Source organism: Zeus faber, assembly GCF_960531495.2.
Source record: "Zeus faber genome assembly, chromosome: 14".
NCBI classification, from domain to species: domain Eukaryota; kingdom Metazoa; phylum Chordata; class Actinopteri; order Zeiformes; family Zeidae; genus Zeus; species Zeus faber.
This window is the reverse complement of record NC_137200.1, coordinates 28,160,683-28,174,728: the sequence shown is the minus strand read 5'-3', so window position 1 is coordinate 28,174,728 and position 14,046 is coordinate 28,160,683. Positions and strand designations below refer to the sequence as shown.

Sequence of the window (14,046 nt, the reverse complement as noted above, 5' to 3'; positions counted from 1 at the left end):
TTCACTCTCTCTCTCTCTCTCTATACATATCTGTACATACACAATTGCCTATTCCATATACATAAGCATATTCCCTTTATCTCTTCCATTTTATTTTATTCTATTTTATTTTATTCTATAAGTATTCGACTTACTGTATTATGTTTTTAGGAGTCAGTTAGTTGGTCTATTAGAGAGAATTTTTTCCTAGGACATATTGTGTGTTATCACCGGGTGCATATATGTATTAAAGTATGTATATGTATGTGACGAATAAACCTCTTGAATCTTGAATCTATCTCTCTCTCTCTCTCTCTCTCTCTCTGTGTGTGTGTGTGTGTGTGTTTGTGTGTGTTTGTGTGTGTGTGTGTGTTTCTTTAACATCTTTGTTTAACGCTTCTCATTTCACTGATCTGTACATTTTTTTTCACTGCAACATTTAGGTTTTCTGCCTTAATTCTAGTGTTTGTATTCTTCACTTTTTGTTTTCCCATTTGCTTTGCCAGTACAAGTCATTGAAATGGAAATGAGGAAGGGGCAGAGGAAGGTGTGGAGCCCCCCCCCCCCCCACACCTGCTGCCCTTCTTTCCACGCGTCCGCCCATGCTGCGTTCCGCCGGGTTCGGACCTCGGAAAAATCCGCCCTTACGCTCGGATACGCGAAAAAAAAAAACCAAAACAACCAAAACGAGCCACTCCAACGCGTGGTTAAGCGTTTGAAAAAAAAAAACCCTCGCCACGGCAATTTGGCGGCACACGCCGTTGACGCGGAACAAAGTTCCATTATCAGGGTTCGTGTGAGAAAACTCTCACTTGCATCTCAACGAATATGTTCGGTTCGTAAATTCCCGAGCGGCCAACAGAGAACGGAACATTTAGCCGGAAGTGGGAACGGGCCAATCGGAGTCACCGGTTTCCGAGATTCCAGGAACGCAGCGTTAAAGCGCATGACCGAACGGTGAAGCCACTTCCGGGGGGCGGGACCAAGACAGGAAGTGGCTCCAGCTCTGATCCGTTTCGTTGGCGTCAGTGGAGAAATGTTTGATTCCTTTCGTCTTCGACTGAGTCCGTGTCCACTTCTCTGCTCTCCCGACACCCAGTCGAGCTAACGTCCACCCTCCCCTGTCATGTTTGGAGTTTTCTCTCTTTTATTTTTTATTTTCGCACCAGATAGAAAACTGTTAAAACCACGTTCGTTTAAAGCCCCTCACGTGCTAACCGGCTAACGCGACAAAGTCGCACCGTGTGACGTCACCGAGCTCCGAGGAGTGAATCCACAGAAATATATTTATGTCTCGATTCTTTAATCAATGAGAAGCAATAATAATAAAAATAAAAAACCACACGTTGAACAACCTAAAATGTCTTCAGTATCCGAGAGACGTCGAACTTCCTCTGCGGTGGAAACGGGTCTCCATTTAAAGAGCTGCATCTGAGAAAGAACTGAATGAGTCAGTGATGCGGGGAAAACGACAAACCACCCCGTCGTTATCATTTGATGCGATTTAAAATAAATTTCAAACCCCACAGAGATGCAAAGGAATACGAGTATAACTGTGAAAATACATTCAGCTGCTTTATGCTTTTAATAGTAACTTGAATAGCGACGGCATGTGCTTTAAATATAGATGCAATATGTGTAAGTATAGATGAACCATGAATATATTTATCACCCTGAGCCATTAAACCCAGTCCCCGGGGAACCAAGAGTTTCAACGACCAGTAAATTCTGATAAAACCGCACACACTCCACACCAAAAAACCTGACCGCTGTATTTTAAGCGTTCAAATCTGACATAATATCCAGTTTTTGTTTAAAGGCTGTTTCAGCCACACAGTGGTGGTTGGTGTTTTACAGCAACTTTTTTTTCAGTCTCAGAAAACCTGTTTTACACAACACTGCCGTGGCCCTCGGGGGGCCAAATTTGCATCGCCTCCCTATCTTTCATCTGAAAATGCAGAATTGTTCTATTCAACGGCCCCTATCCACGATCCAAATCTATGCGTTTGCCAAAGAAGTGCATTCTGGGAATGTTCCTCTTTCTGGGACATTATCAGGAAAATTATGCTTGTTTTGTTGAAATGCATGCTGGGAAATCAGGCTCAGTCCAGTTTGCAGAGGTGGAAAAATCCGGCTTTAGAAAGTTAAAATTCCACTCCAGCATTTAGAGCCAATCATGCTATTTAGCACCAGCCCAGAGGTCAATGCAGCTGGAGCTAAAAACCTGGAAGCAGGGATTTTACTTCGCGGCTCTGGAATGTTCCACCTCTGCAAAGTCACCAGCCTCCTCCATTTTTAGGATACACCCTCCATATTAAGGGTGTACCCTCCATATTTAGGATGCACCCTCCATATTTAGGATGCACCCTCTATTTTAGGATGCAACAAGGCCGGCGGTAGGGGTTGGTCTCAGGCCACCCATACATTGTGTGTGTGTTTAATTGAAGATGTATATATTTTGCTCTGTTTCCTAATTGAATAAAACAAAAAAGGCACCAACATGTCAATAAGCGACTGATCAATATTTGTTACTGCCCCCCCCCCAATCAGAGCAGCCTAGAACTGGGCCTGGGATGCACCCTCCATATTTAGGATGCAGTGAGAACATCTGGGTATTTTATGAGTTTTGAGCTTCAGGCAAATTTCAGTTTGGAACAGAACACAGTCTGTACTGACAGTACTGTCAGTACAGGCTGTGTACTGTCAGTGCAGTGTGTTTATTGATCCTCGTCGTCCTCCTCGTCCTCCTCGTCGTCCTCCAGCAGCCGGAGCTGGCGGGCGATGCGCTGGGCGACGGCCGTTATCATGGCAGCGCCCTTCCCGCTGCCGTCCTTGGACACCAGGTAGGTGACGCTGCAGGAGGGAGCCAGGAGGCGCACGGTGGCCTGGAGCTCCTCGCTGAAGCTGGGGGAGGGGTGGGGTTTAGAGGACAGGGGGCGGGGTCAGACAGGCAGGGAGGGAGAGGGGTTAACGGCAACGGAAGGAGAGGGGGAAGGAAGGGAGGAAGGAGGGGGGGAAGGAAGGGAGGAAGGAGGGGGGGAAGGAAGGGAGGAAGGAGGGGGGGGGGATAACCAAGTCAAGTCATGTGTTCTGAGCATTTTAAAGAAAATTCACGTTTGTACAAGAACTGGTTCTAACACACACACACACATTTTATATCAAAATCTATTCAAGCTGTTATAATTAACGGCTGAACAGATCAATGATTGTGATCAGCACAGGATCCTTCCGTTTACAGTGAAGTGTTTAAAAATCAGTTTTAATTAAATGTTTCATTATCATCATGCCATATAAACTGTGAACCTCTGTGAACACATCCTGATTATTCTATATATTGTATAACATCCCATGCCCCACTGGAAACCCCCACTGTTGCTATCTATCTACATCCATCCATCCAGTTAATTACTGTAAGTATATTTATATAAAAATGTATAATATAATCTTAAATATTTCATAAAATGACCGTGTTAACATTATGTAAAATCTATTATATTTTAATATTTTTATTGGACATGTTAAAAAAAAAATACATATATATATATAGTGAAAAATAATACATATTTAATATTATATGACATGCTAAATATTAATATATTTATATATATATGATATATTACATTTAATATTATATTTCTGAATACATCTACATGACAGTAAATATATTAGAAAACAATGCTTTTAAAATATTATTACTTGGGGTGTTTCGTGTAGACGGTGCCATCCACCCCTACGGCGGTCTCCAGGTGGCGCAGTCCGCGGTTGGTACGGATGCGCTCGGCGAGGGTCGCCAGGCCGGCGCCGCAGAGCCGGGCGGAGCGGGTGGAGATGGTGCTACAAACCAAACGCACTACGAGGACATCCACCGGGGAGAAGGAGAGACCGAGGGAGGAGAGGATGAGGTGAGCGTTCTGAAGACCTGCATCCACCCTGGGGGAGGCGGGCATCGAGCAAAACATTCTTAGACTCCAGGTCTACATGAAGAACCACAAGTGTACATTATGTAGTATTATAGTATATATAAAACAACACAAACAAAACAACAGAAAGCAAAACAATAAACTGAGCAACAGACCACCATCAGTGCAAAGAGTGTGTTTTTGGGACTCACTCCTCGATCTGCGACAGGAAGCGCGTCTCGAACGTCTCCCTGGTCCCCAGGGGCCCCGCGCCTCCTCCAAACAGGAGCTGCTCCTCCGTCAGCCTCAGCAGCACCAGCCGCACCAACTCCCCCAGGTACATCCCGCTGATCATCTTCTCAAACCTGTGGGCGCACAGGACACACCAGACCTGGGCTTTTAACCCTGCTGACGAAAAGTGCAAATGTCACAATAAAATACAATCTCATCATCATCATGAGGGACGTATGTGCTCCTGTGTGCATCAAATGCAAGACGACAATTTGAAATGTATAAGAACAATGATCGTGCCACTGCACTCCCATTGAGGACCCCTGGAGGGCAGTGGAGGCCAGTTTGAAATGACATGCAGACCATAATGTTGAACTCAAAAAGGAACATTTAATGTAAACTGATGAAAAAACAACTCACGATTGTTAGTGGAGTTGAGTATATACGTGTGTTTGTGTGTTTGTGTTTGTGTGTGTGTGTGTGTGTGTGTGTGTGTGTGTGTTTGGGCTTTGATGGCTGTGTTAATATATTTAGTATTGCATGTAAATATATATTGTGGAAAATTGTAATAAAACACAATATAAATAAACATATAAAGTACTAATTTCGCTGCAAACCCCCTGAAATTCCTTCAATGACGACTAGGAGGATTAAATAAATGATATAAATAAACCTAACTCGCCTGCCTCAGGTTCCCAACGGGAAAAAAAAGTTACTTCTCTTCGATTCTAACTTCTCTAATTCTCGGCCAATATTTCCATTTCATTTTCAACCTATGGGTTAGGGTCACATGGTGGTCCACAGGGATACTGCAAGAGGCCCGCCAAATCATTGGCAAAAGAAAAAATGGAAGGATTTTTTTATAAATAGAAAATTAAAAAACTAATTTCATGGTACTTTTAGAAATGTTTTGAAACTCATTGCATTTTATTTTCCTTTAAAACTTGAAAAGTTATTTAATGCATCACTGCTTTGATAAACCAATGCATCATATTGCAGTGATTTTCACCTGTGGGTCGTGGCCCCCTGGTGTTCCAGGATAGTACTGCAAGTGGGTTTATTAAAATTATTTATTTTCAATAAAAATTGTAAAAAAACATTTTATGTCTTTTTTTTTTAACTTGAAAATGCATGGTGAATGCCCGCTGTCAACCGCTGTGTCTGCAGAAATTAACATTTATATTCTGTTGAGATATGTTCATTATTTTCACAATGTTTAAAGGGTTTTTCTGAAAAATGAGAAATAAAATAACTGGAAATCCAGAAAAAGACCTTGTTGATATATTATCCTTTTCCCTACGTGTGCGCTCACGTACGTGTGCACTCCAGGGTTGATGGACTGGCGGTCCAGCTCGCGGTCGAACTCGGTGAGCAGGTCGTCCAGCGCCCCGTCGTCCCCAAGGCCCCCCCACTCTGTGTTGATGCACATGACACCGTCGTTGCCGTGCACGCGATGTACGTTACGCATCTCCTCCATGTAGCAGGCGTTGGTGCCGGTGCCTGAGGAGCAGCAGGAATTATACCTTATCAGATTATATCCAAATGATACCAGGTTGTACCAGATTAGATCAGATTATACCTCATTATATCGGATTGTATCGTATTATATCAATTTATACCAGATTAGATCCAATTACATCAGGGGATGTCCCAAACTGGGACTAGACTAGGACCCCCATCCCCGAAAAAAGTTAATACACACATAAAACAATAATAAAAAAAATGATCTTGCTGTGGAGGCACTGCAATCCTCTAAAGACCCCTAGAAAATTGCAAATCTCACATCATTCTCCAACGCACCCATCATGAATGACGTTTAGTATATTTATATATAATATGATATATACATATATATGTATATATATATATTACAATTATATACAAGTATTTAAAATGTTATTTATTATATATATATATATATATATATATATATATATACACACACAAACAATTCAATAAAATACTTATTAAATCAATGCAATTTCTATGATGACTATGTCATCCGTGGCCTGTGCTGTGTGTGTGTGTGTGTGTGTGTGTGTGTGTGTGTGTGTGTGTGTGTGTGTGTGTGTGTGTGTGTGTGTGTGTGTGTGTGTGTGTGTGTGTGTGTGTCTTACCGATGATCATCCCGATCTCACAGTTCTGTTTCCCGAAGCCGCAGCTCATCATGGTGCCAACTGTGTCGTTCACCATGGCAATGGATCCAATGTCATAGTCCTGAGGAATGCGAGAGAGAGAGAGAGGGAGAGGGAGTGTGGGTAATATACTGTTTATTCCTCCTTCTTGAGACGGGTGACACAGGGTGAGGAGGGTGAGGTTGAGTGACGCATGATGAGGGGGGTGAGGGGGTTGAAGGGGTGAGGGGGGTGAGAAGGGTGAGGGGGGTGAGGAGGGTGAGGGGGGTGAGAAGGGTGAGGGGGTAAGGGGGGTGAGAAGGGTGAGGGGGTGAGAAGGGTGAGGAGGGTGAGGGGGGTGAGGAGGGTGAGGGGGTGAGGAGGGTGAGGGTTGTGAGGAGGGTGAACGGGTTGAGGGGGTGAGGCAGGGTGTGGGGGTGAGGGAGTCTCACCCCTCGGCGGTGTATGGCGTCCCTCAGCAGCTTCACCACGTCCTTCCCTTCCACTCCAGAGCATCTGAAGCCCTTAGTCCAGCGAATCAGGAAGCACTGTGTAGGAAACAGGAAATACAACATGACAACAGGAAGGACAGTATCACTCACAACAGGAAGCCCGGCATCACAACAGGAAGTACAGAATCACAACACAATGCATAGCATCATTAGGAAATATACCATCAAGGCAGGAAGGACAGCACCACAGCAGGAAGTACAACACCACAACAGGGAGTATAGCATCACAACAGGAAGTACAGAACCACACCAAGAAATACAGTGTCACAACAGGAAGTACAGCATCACTCACAACAGGATGACAGTGTCACAAAAGAAAGTACAGCATCACAACAGGAAGTACAGCATCACTCACAACAGGAAAGACAGTATCAGAACAGGAAGTACAGCATCACAACAGGAAGTAGAGCATCACTCACAACAGGAAAGACAGTGTCACAACAGGAAGTACAGTGTCACTCACACCAGGAAAGACAGCGTCACAACAGGAAGTACAGCATCACAACAGGAAGTACAGCATCACTCACAACAGAAAAGACAGCGTCACAACAGGAAGTACAGCGTCACTCACAAAAGGAAAGACAGCATCACAACAGCAAGTACAGCATCACAGCAGGAGGTACAGTGTCACTCACAATAGGAAGTACATCGTAACAACCAGAAGAACAGCATCACTCACAACAGGAAGTACAGCGTCACAACAGGAAGTACAGAGTCACAAAAGGAAGTACAGTGTCACTCACAACAGGAATGATAGCATCACAACAGGAAGTACAGCATCACAACAGGAAGTACAGTGTCGCTCATAACAGAAAAGACAGCGTCACAATAGGAAGTACAGCGTCACAACAGGAAGTACAGTGTCACTCACAACAGGAAAGACAGCGTCACAACAGCAAATAGTGTTTCACAGCAGGATGTACAGCGTCACTCACAATAGGAAGTACATCGTCACAACCGGAAGTATGTCACTCACAACAGGAAGTACAGTGTCACAACAGGAAGTACAGCATCACTTTTAACAGGAAGTACAGCATCACAACAGGAAGTACAGCATCACAACAGGAAGTACAGCGTCACTCAACAGGAAAGACAGTGTCACAACAGGAAGTACAGAGTCACCCAGTGGACGAGTTAAAGTGGTATTTCACTCATGGTCTGTTCTCTATTAGTAGAAAAGTTGTTGTGTGTGTGTGACCTTGTCGATCTCCTTCTGCTCACAGGCGAAGGAGAAGGTGAATCCTAGCGGCAGCGTCTGAGACCCAAGCTGCGGCTTAGAGTCCAGGAAGTGAGACACACACTCTGCAATGTGGTCAAAGAGCTGCGAGACAGACAGATAGGGTGAGACAGGGAGGGAGAGACAGGAAGGCAGGGAGAGAGAGAGAGAGAGAAACAGACAGGGAGAGAGGGAGGGAGACAGACATGGAGGGTAAGAGAGTCAAAGAGAGAGGGAGAAGAGAAAGGCAGATTCAACTTCATTGATTAATTGAAATAATTCATTTTTAAATATGTTTATCGTTCCAGGAGAATACTGCATTTTGATTGGTCAGCATTGGCAACCAGTACTCTGTAGCTCCACATCACTCCGCCTCCATGCTAATGCTACCGCTAGCTAGTGGCGGCACCTGGCAGTGCTACATAGAAACAACAATGGCGGATTACAAAAACATTTTTCAATCAATAACCCGTCTCAATGTTTTAATTAATTTCCTAAGCTGTTAAAACCCTGTCGGGGTTATTTAGCACCTGCGCTCGCACGCACACACACATACACACCTGAGTGCCCGTGCCCTCCATGATCTCCTGTGGGATCTCGCAGATCTCGCAGTCCATGGTGGCCACGCCCACACCCCCTGCCTGGATGCTGACGTGGAGGACACGGAAGTTGGTCCCTCCAAGGTCCAGCGCCAGGAAGTCGCCTTTCTCTGGGAAATCAATCAATCAATCAACCAATCAATTACTGATCAATCAATCACTGATCAATTAATCAGTCAATTCCTTTCTCTCTGACTCCTAGCTCCTAGACGGTCTCCTACCCTGCCTCATAGCTCCTAGGTGGTCTCCTAGCTCCTAAACTGTCTCTTGACTTCTAGCTTCTAGACTGTCTCCTAATCTGTCTCCTAGCTCCTAACCTGTCACATAGCTCCTACCTGTCTCCTAGGCCCTAGACTGTCTCCTGGCTCCAACCTGTCTCCTAGCCCCTTGACTGTTTCCTGTCTCCTAGTCGGTCTCCTAGCTCCTCGCCTGTCTCCTAGCGCTGTCTGCTGGGTCCTACCAGTGCCGTCGGGCGTGGCCTGCACGAAGGTGGGCAGCATCTTGACGGGGGCGAGGCGGTGCGAGTGCTTCCCCAGACCCCTGTGCATGTCCATCATCAGCCGTGACGAGACCGTGACCAGCTGGGAGTGGGACAGAAGGAACGGCTGCAGGACCCGGTTCACCTTGGGGGGAGGGTTATTTGGAGAGAATTCTTATTATTGGTATTACGAGCGCCCGCCCGTTCCAAATTTTAGACTTTTCTCGCGCATCCACCCCCGCTTGGCACGGCTGCATTTCGGCGTAGCTGTGATATCGCGCTCACTGCTGTCCACTTTCCACAGCGGAAGATGAAAAGAGCCCTGAAGCCCCGCCCCCCTGCTGGCTCGCTGTACGCTGGTTATTCAAAGTTTATTATTATACACGTGGTGCGTGTCAAAAATTCACACCAAATTGGACACCGCACGTCCTTGGGTCCCCAGCGACACACCCGACAGGTGAGAAGTAGATCTGATGAACGGTTGTTGAGATAATCCAAGGACCGACAGACAGACAGACAGACAGACAGACAGACAGACAGACAGACGGACTGAGATTCCTTCCTTTAGAGCCAGAAGATAATAATTTCATTTCTAACAAAATATATTTGTATAGAATCACATGAATAATAGGAAATCATATAATAGTAAAGAGTTTGTGCTTGCGCCGCTGTGAAAAAGTCAAAAGGTCAACACTGAGACACTACGGCCACAGATCTGATACTGAGACCGGTTCTGTGCCTTTAAGGGTTCAGTCAGGGTCCGCGGCCCCCAGGTGTGAGTATATGTCTGCTGGTCCCATAAATGGCCACCAGCGACCTGCGTCTCCGTCACCTCGCGGGTGGGTCCTCTAAGCCACCCGCCCCCTTTTGATGATGTCACCGAGCCGCGTGCTGTTTGCTTACATGTCACCGTTGCTGTTAGCGGCCTTTACCCCGCATTGACGACTACAGCCACAGCCTGCCGTTAAATATGCACGCACGCACACACACACACACACACGCACATGCACACACACACACACACACGCACATGCACACGCACACACACACACACACCCTATCCCAATCACCTGTCCCGTACAGAAAAATAAACACATCTTAAAGGGGACCTATAATGAAAAACCACCTTTTCAGTGCTTTGTGCACATACATTTGGGTCTCTGATGGGTCGACAATCCAGTTGGTCTTTTGTGAGCTGTCTGTTTCAGAAAACAGGTGATTCAACAAGCCGTTCAGATTTGTCGCCCAACCCCACGTCACGTCGGGCCTCAGTGGAATTACAACACCGCGCCCCATCGGAGTAACTCCGCCCACGGCTTGAGCGCCGCTGCTAGCGTTCCGGTGGCTCGGAGATAAGCTAAGAGCTAAGCATGGGAAGTGCTCTGTTGTTGGCTGCACAGACCAGCACAAATCTTTTAAAAGAAATTGGAATTAATACCAGTTGTCCACGACAAAACTGCAGAAGAAAGTGAAACTAACTGAAAATGTAAGTATTTGAAATAACTGTGTATTGTCAGTAACATTGATCCGCTGCGGGGGGAATGCGCAAAGCCAGAACAAACTTTTAAATGAGTCGGATCTATGAGATCTAATATGAGTAAAGATTCAACAACTGGATTGCTTATTTCTCACCTCAAATTTGTTCAGAGATTTTGGTGGACCGATGAGGGGAAATCAGGGAACGTTTAAGGACTCGGGGCTTCAGGAAGGAGGCTCCTCCCACTTAAACGGAGCGTCAGGAACACGATGGATTTACAGGAATGTTAGGATGGCTCTAGTGCATCATCTGAGTGGAATTTTCAGCTAAAAACTTCTAAAACTTGTTTTGGGGGCCTCAGAGACCTGTATTAACTTGTAAAGGAGCATCGTAGGTCCCCTTTAAATTGTATTCACCTCTCTGCCCGATTCACTTCAGTCATCTGACTGTGACAGCCTGTGTACAGGTACAGAGCTGCTCTACAGTTTAAAGATATATTTTTGGGGGCATTTGTGATGGTGACAGCGCGGGGAAAGGGGAGGGCAGGGGACGACATGCGGCAAAAGGCCTCGTGCGGGAATCGAACCCGGGCTGCTGCGGTAAAGACTGAGCCTTGTACGCGGTATGCTCCACCAGGTGGGGCACTGGGGGGCGACCCCACCCTCTACAGCTTAAACAGGCGGTTTGTTGCTTCATTCTTCCTGTTGCTTCAAGCTGTGGACCTCCGCTCTTCGTCTTGTTAAACCTTCAACGACAAGTTACAACGTGTTTGTGTATGTGTGTGTGTGTGTGTGTGGGGGCGGGGGTGGGGGGGGTGGGTGGAGGTACGGCATAGTGTTGAAATAATCTGGCCAAGTTTCAACATACTTACTTCGCTTTTCATGATAACTGATAGAGGACTGCAAGCTACTGTGTTGTTGTTGATGTTATCTATCTATCTATCTATCTATCTATCTATCTATCTATCTGTCTATCTATCTATCTATCTATCTATCTATCTATCTATCTATCTATCTATCTGTCTATCTATCTATCTATCTATCTATCTATCTATCTATCTATCTATCTATCTATCTATCTATCTATCTGGGGGGGTGGGGTGGGTAGAGGCACGGTATTGTGTTGCAATAATTTGGCCAAGTTTCAATATTCTTACTTCGCTTTTCTTGATAACTGCAGGCTACTGTGTTGTTGTTGATGTTATCTATCTATCCGTCTATCCGTCTATCCGTCTATCTATCTATCTATCTATCTATCTATCTATCTATCTATCTATCTGTCTGTCTGTCTGTCTGTCTGTCTGTCTGTCTGTCTGTCTGTCTGTCTGTCTGTCTGTCTCACTCTCTAACTCTCTATCTCTCTCGCTCTCTCTCTATCTCCACCCTCATCCCGTCTCTCAGTTTGTGGAGGTAGAACCACATACTTCAGACTTCAATCCCTGAGAAGAGTTTCACACAGGGCGTGTCTCCCCAAGGGATACATTCAAAGGGGTTATTATTATGGGCTGCTATTATCATTGTCCACAACATTTAGTAGCAATGCTGCGATACTCTCACTTTTACTTGCTGTAGACTAACTGATACCTGCCATGTTGGGCCACGTGTTCCCACATTGCTGCTTCATGTTAACTTGTGGAGACAGGCGTGTACATGTGTTGTTTCTTTTTTCATTTTGATTTGTATCTCTCATCTAACACCAGAATTTCTCTCCAGGGATGAATTAAGTTTCCCAATCATATTGTATTATCCATTGTACCAATACTATAATGATTATTTAATATATTGATAATGGTAAGAGAAAATACATGCTAAGGAATGTCAGGGCTAAAAGGCTAAGGAATCAGTCAGTCAGAATAAACCTAATTTGAAAAATAAAATCATTTTAAAGGGATAAGATCTGTACAGGGATTAGGTTTCCATTCGAAGTGTAGAAAGACCAAAAACAACACACACATGCTTTCTGTTATTTCACAAAGGAGATCTAAATGGCATAAAACAAAACACCTTCTGGACAGCGAGTCACATCGAAACTGGAACGTATATCTTCAAAAAGACAAACTTAGGAAGCATCGCAAAGATGAAACCAGGGAGAGGAAGTTTGCTGTGTACAAAACTGGTCAAGGTCCCATGAGAATCACAATATTAATGTAATTTACTGTAATATTAATGTAACATACTGTTATTTACTGTAATATTACTGTGATATATGGTCATATTAATGTAATATACTGTGAGATACTGTAATATTACTGTAATATAGTGTAATTTTAATATAATATACTGTGATATACTGTAATATCATTGTGATATACTGTAATATTACTGTAATATACTGTAATATCACCCAGACTGGAAAGCACCAAAAACCCGTCATGATTAATCCATTAGAACATTAGTGTTTCTTAAACGGGGGTACTTTGGGGCACTGCAGGGGACACTCCGAAAATAAAATAAAAAATGTGCTTAAAAATATTAGTTATATATACTGTTTAAAAAACACACACACAATGCACATACAGTACATGATTTATGTTAATTTTATTTTTTTTCTCTCCCAATGTCAGTGAAGGGGGTCAGACCAGGCAACAGACAATTATCCAGTTGCTAAACTTTGAGGTTGCAGCATGTGAAGATGCAAAACAAAGAACACCCTCTGAAGAACAGGCATAGACACCTGCATTCCTAGAACCACACAGAGCCGACAGAACAGATAGAAACTGGTTGGTTCTACTGGTTCTGTTGGATTTGATCAGTTCTGGTTCTATGTGTGTGTGTGTGGGGGCCGGGGGGTCCCTACCTTGGTGAGGATGTCTGCTGGGATCCTGTCTTCCTGCACCGGGTCCAGGGCGCTGTCGACCATCTTGCTCTTCTTCTGCCTGGGATGGTCCGTCACCCTGTTGGCCTCTGTGGAGCTCATCGGCTGGGAGAGGGGATCGAGTCAGCTGGGGAACAACCTGGAAATTTGGAGAACCAGCAGAACCAGCAGAACCAGCACCTGAGATAACGGAGAAGATCCAGAGGAAAGTAGAGGCATAGTAGAAACAGTAGACACCTAGTACAAACGCTGTACAAACACAGTAGAAAAAGTAGAAACACCAGACCAGAACGAGAACAAGAAAACTATCTGAATGACTTGCTATTTGAAAGATCAACAGCCTGAAAGGTTGGGACTCTTAACTTCCTGAAAAGTTCTAAAACTTTCTTTTACAGTAAAGTCCCAGGTCTGCACCGATCTAAAAGATTTAATTTAGAAGGAAGAAGTTTAAACAAACCTCAGATCCTGTTGCAGTGTCTCTTCTTTCAAACTCAAAGCAGTTTGTACAGAGGCCACACCCACACGCTGGTTGGTTTGTGACCAAGACCAGGACTAGGACCAGGACCAGGACCAGACAGGCACTAAACTGGGACCAGATCCAGAATGGGACCAGGACCAGAGTAGGACCACAACCACAGTGTGACCAGGACCAGGCCGGAACCAGGACCAGACTGGGACAAAACTGGGACCCTCTCCAGTTCCAGGTGCCTGTTATGCACAGCAGGAG

At 44.9% G+C, this 14,046-nt stretch overlaps 1 protein-coding gene across 2 annotated transcripts; it reads right to left on the bottom strand.

Moving 5' to 3' along the window:
* Positions 1-1,271: 1,271 nt before the first annotated feature.
* Positions 1,272-14,016, bottom strand: LOC307240467 (hexokinase-4-like). Of its 2 annotated transcripts, none has more exons than XM_080014256.1 (11): positions 13,777-14,016; positions 13,302-13,499; positions 9,011-9,173; positions 8,512-8,660; positions 7,934-8,056; positions 6,676-6,771; positions 6,227-6,326; positions 5,426-5,609; positions 4,091-4,243; positions 3,676-3,909; positions 1,272-2,883 (listed from the first exon to the last, which is right to left on the bottom strand). In XM_080014256.1, exons 2-11 carry the CDS (start codon positions 13,419-13,421, stop codon positions 2,697-2,699), a joined length of 1,509 nt encoding a protein of 502 aa, XP_079870382.1. In that variant the 5' UTR covers positions 13,422-13,499; positions 13,777-14,016; the 3' UTR covers positions 1,272-2,696. The 2 variants fall into 2 exon arrangements, with proteins under 2 accessions (XP_079870382.1, XP_079870383.1); XM_080014257.1 differs by having other exon boundaries at positions 13,302-13,458.
* Positions 14,017-14,046: the final 30 nt, after the last annotated feature.

Excerpts from the sequence above, each read along its gene's own strand:
- LOC307240467 (XM_080014256.1), bottom strand. The coding sequence starts at position 13,421 with ATGAGCTCCACAGAGGCCAACAGGGTGACGGACCATCCCAGGCAGAAG. Across the intron at positions 8,661-9,010 it reads GGCCACGCCCGACGGCACTG|AGAAAGGCGACTTCCTGGCG; the intron begins GTAGGACCCAGC and ends TTGATTTCCCAG. Across the intron at positions 6,327-6,675 it reads ACGCCATACACCGCCGAGGG|GACTATGACATTGGATCCAT; the intron begins GTGAGACTCCCT and ends CGCATTCCTCAG.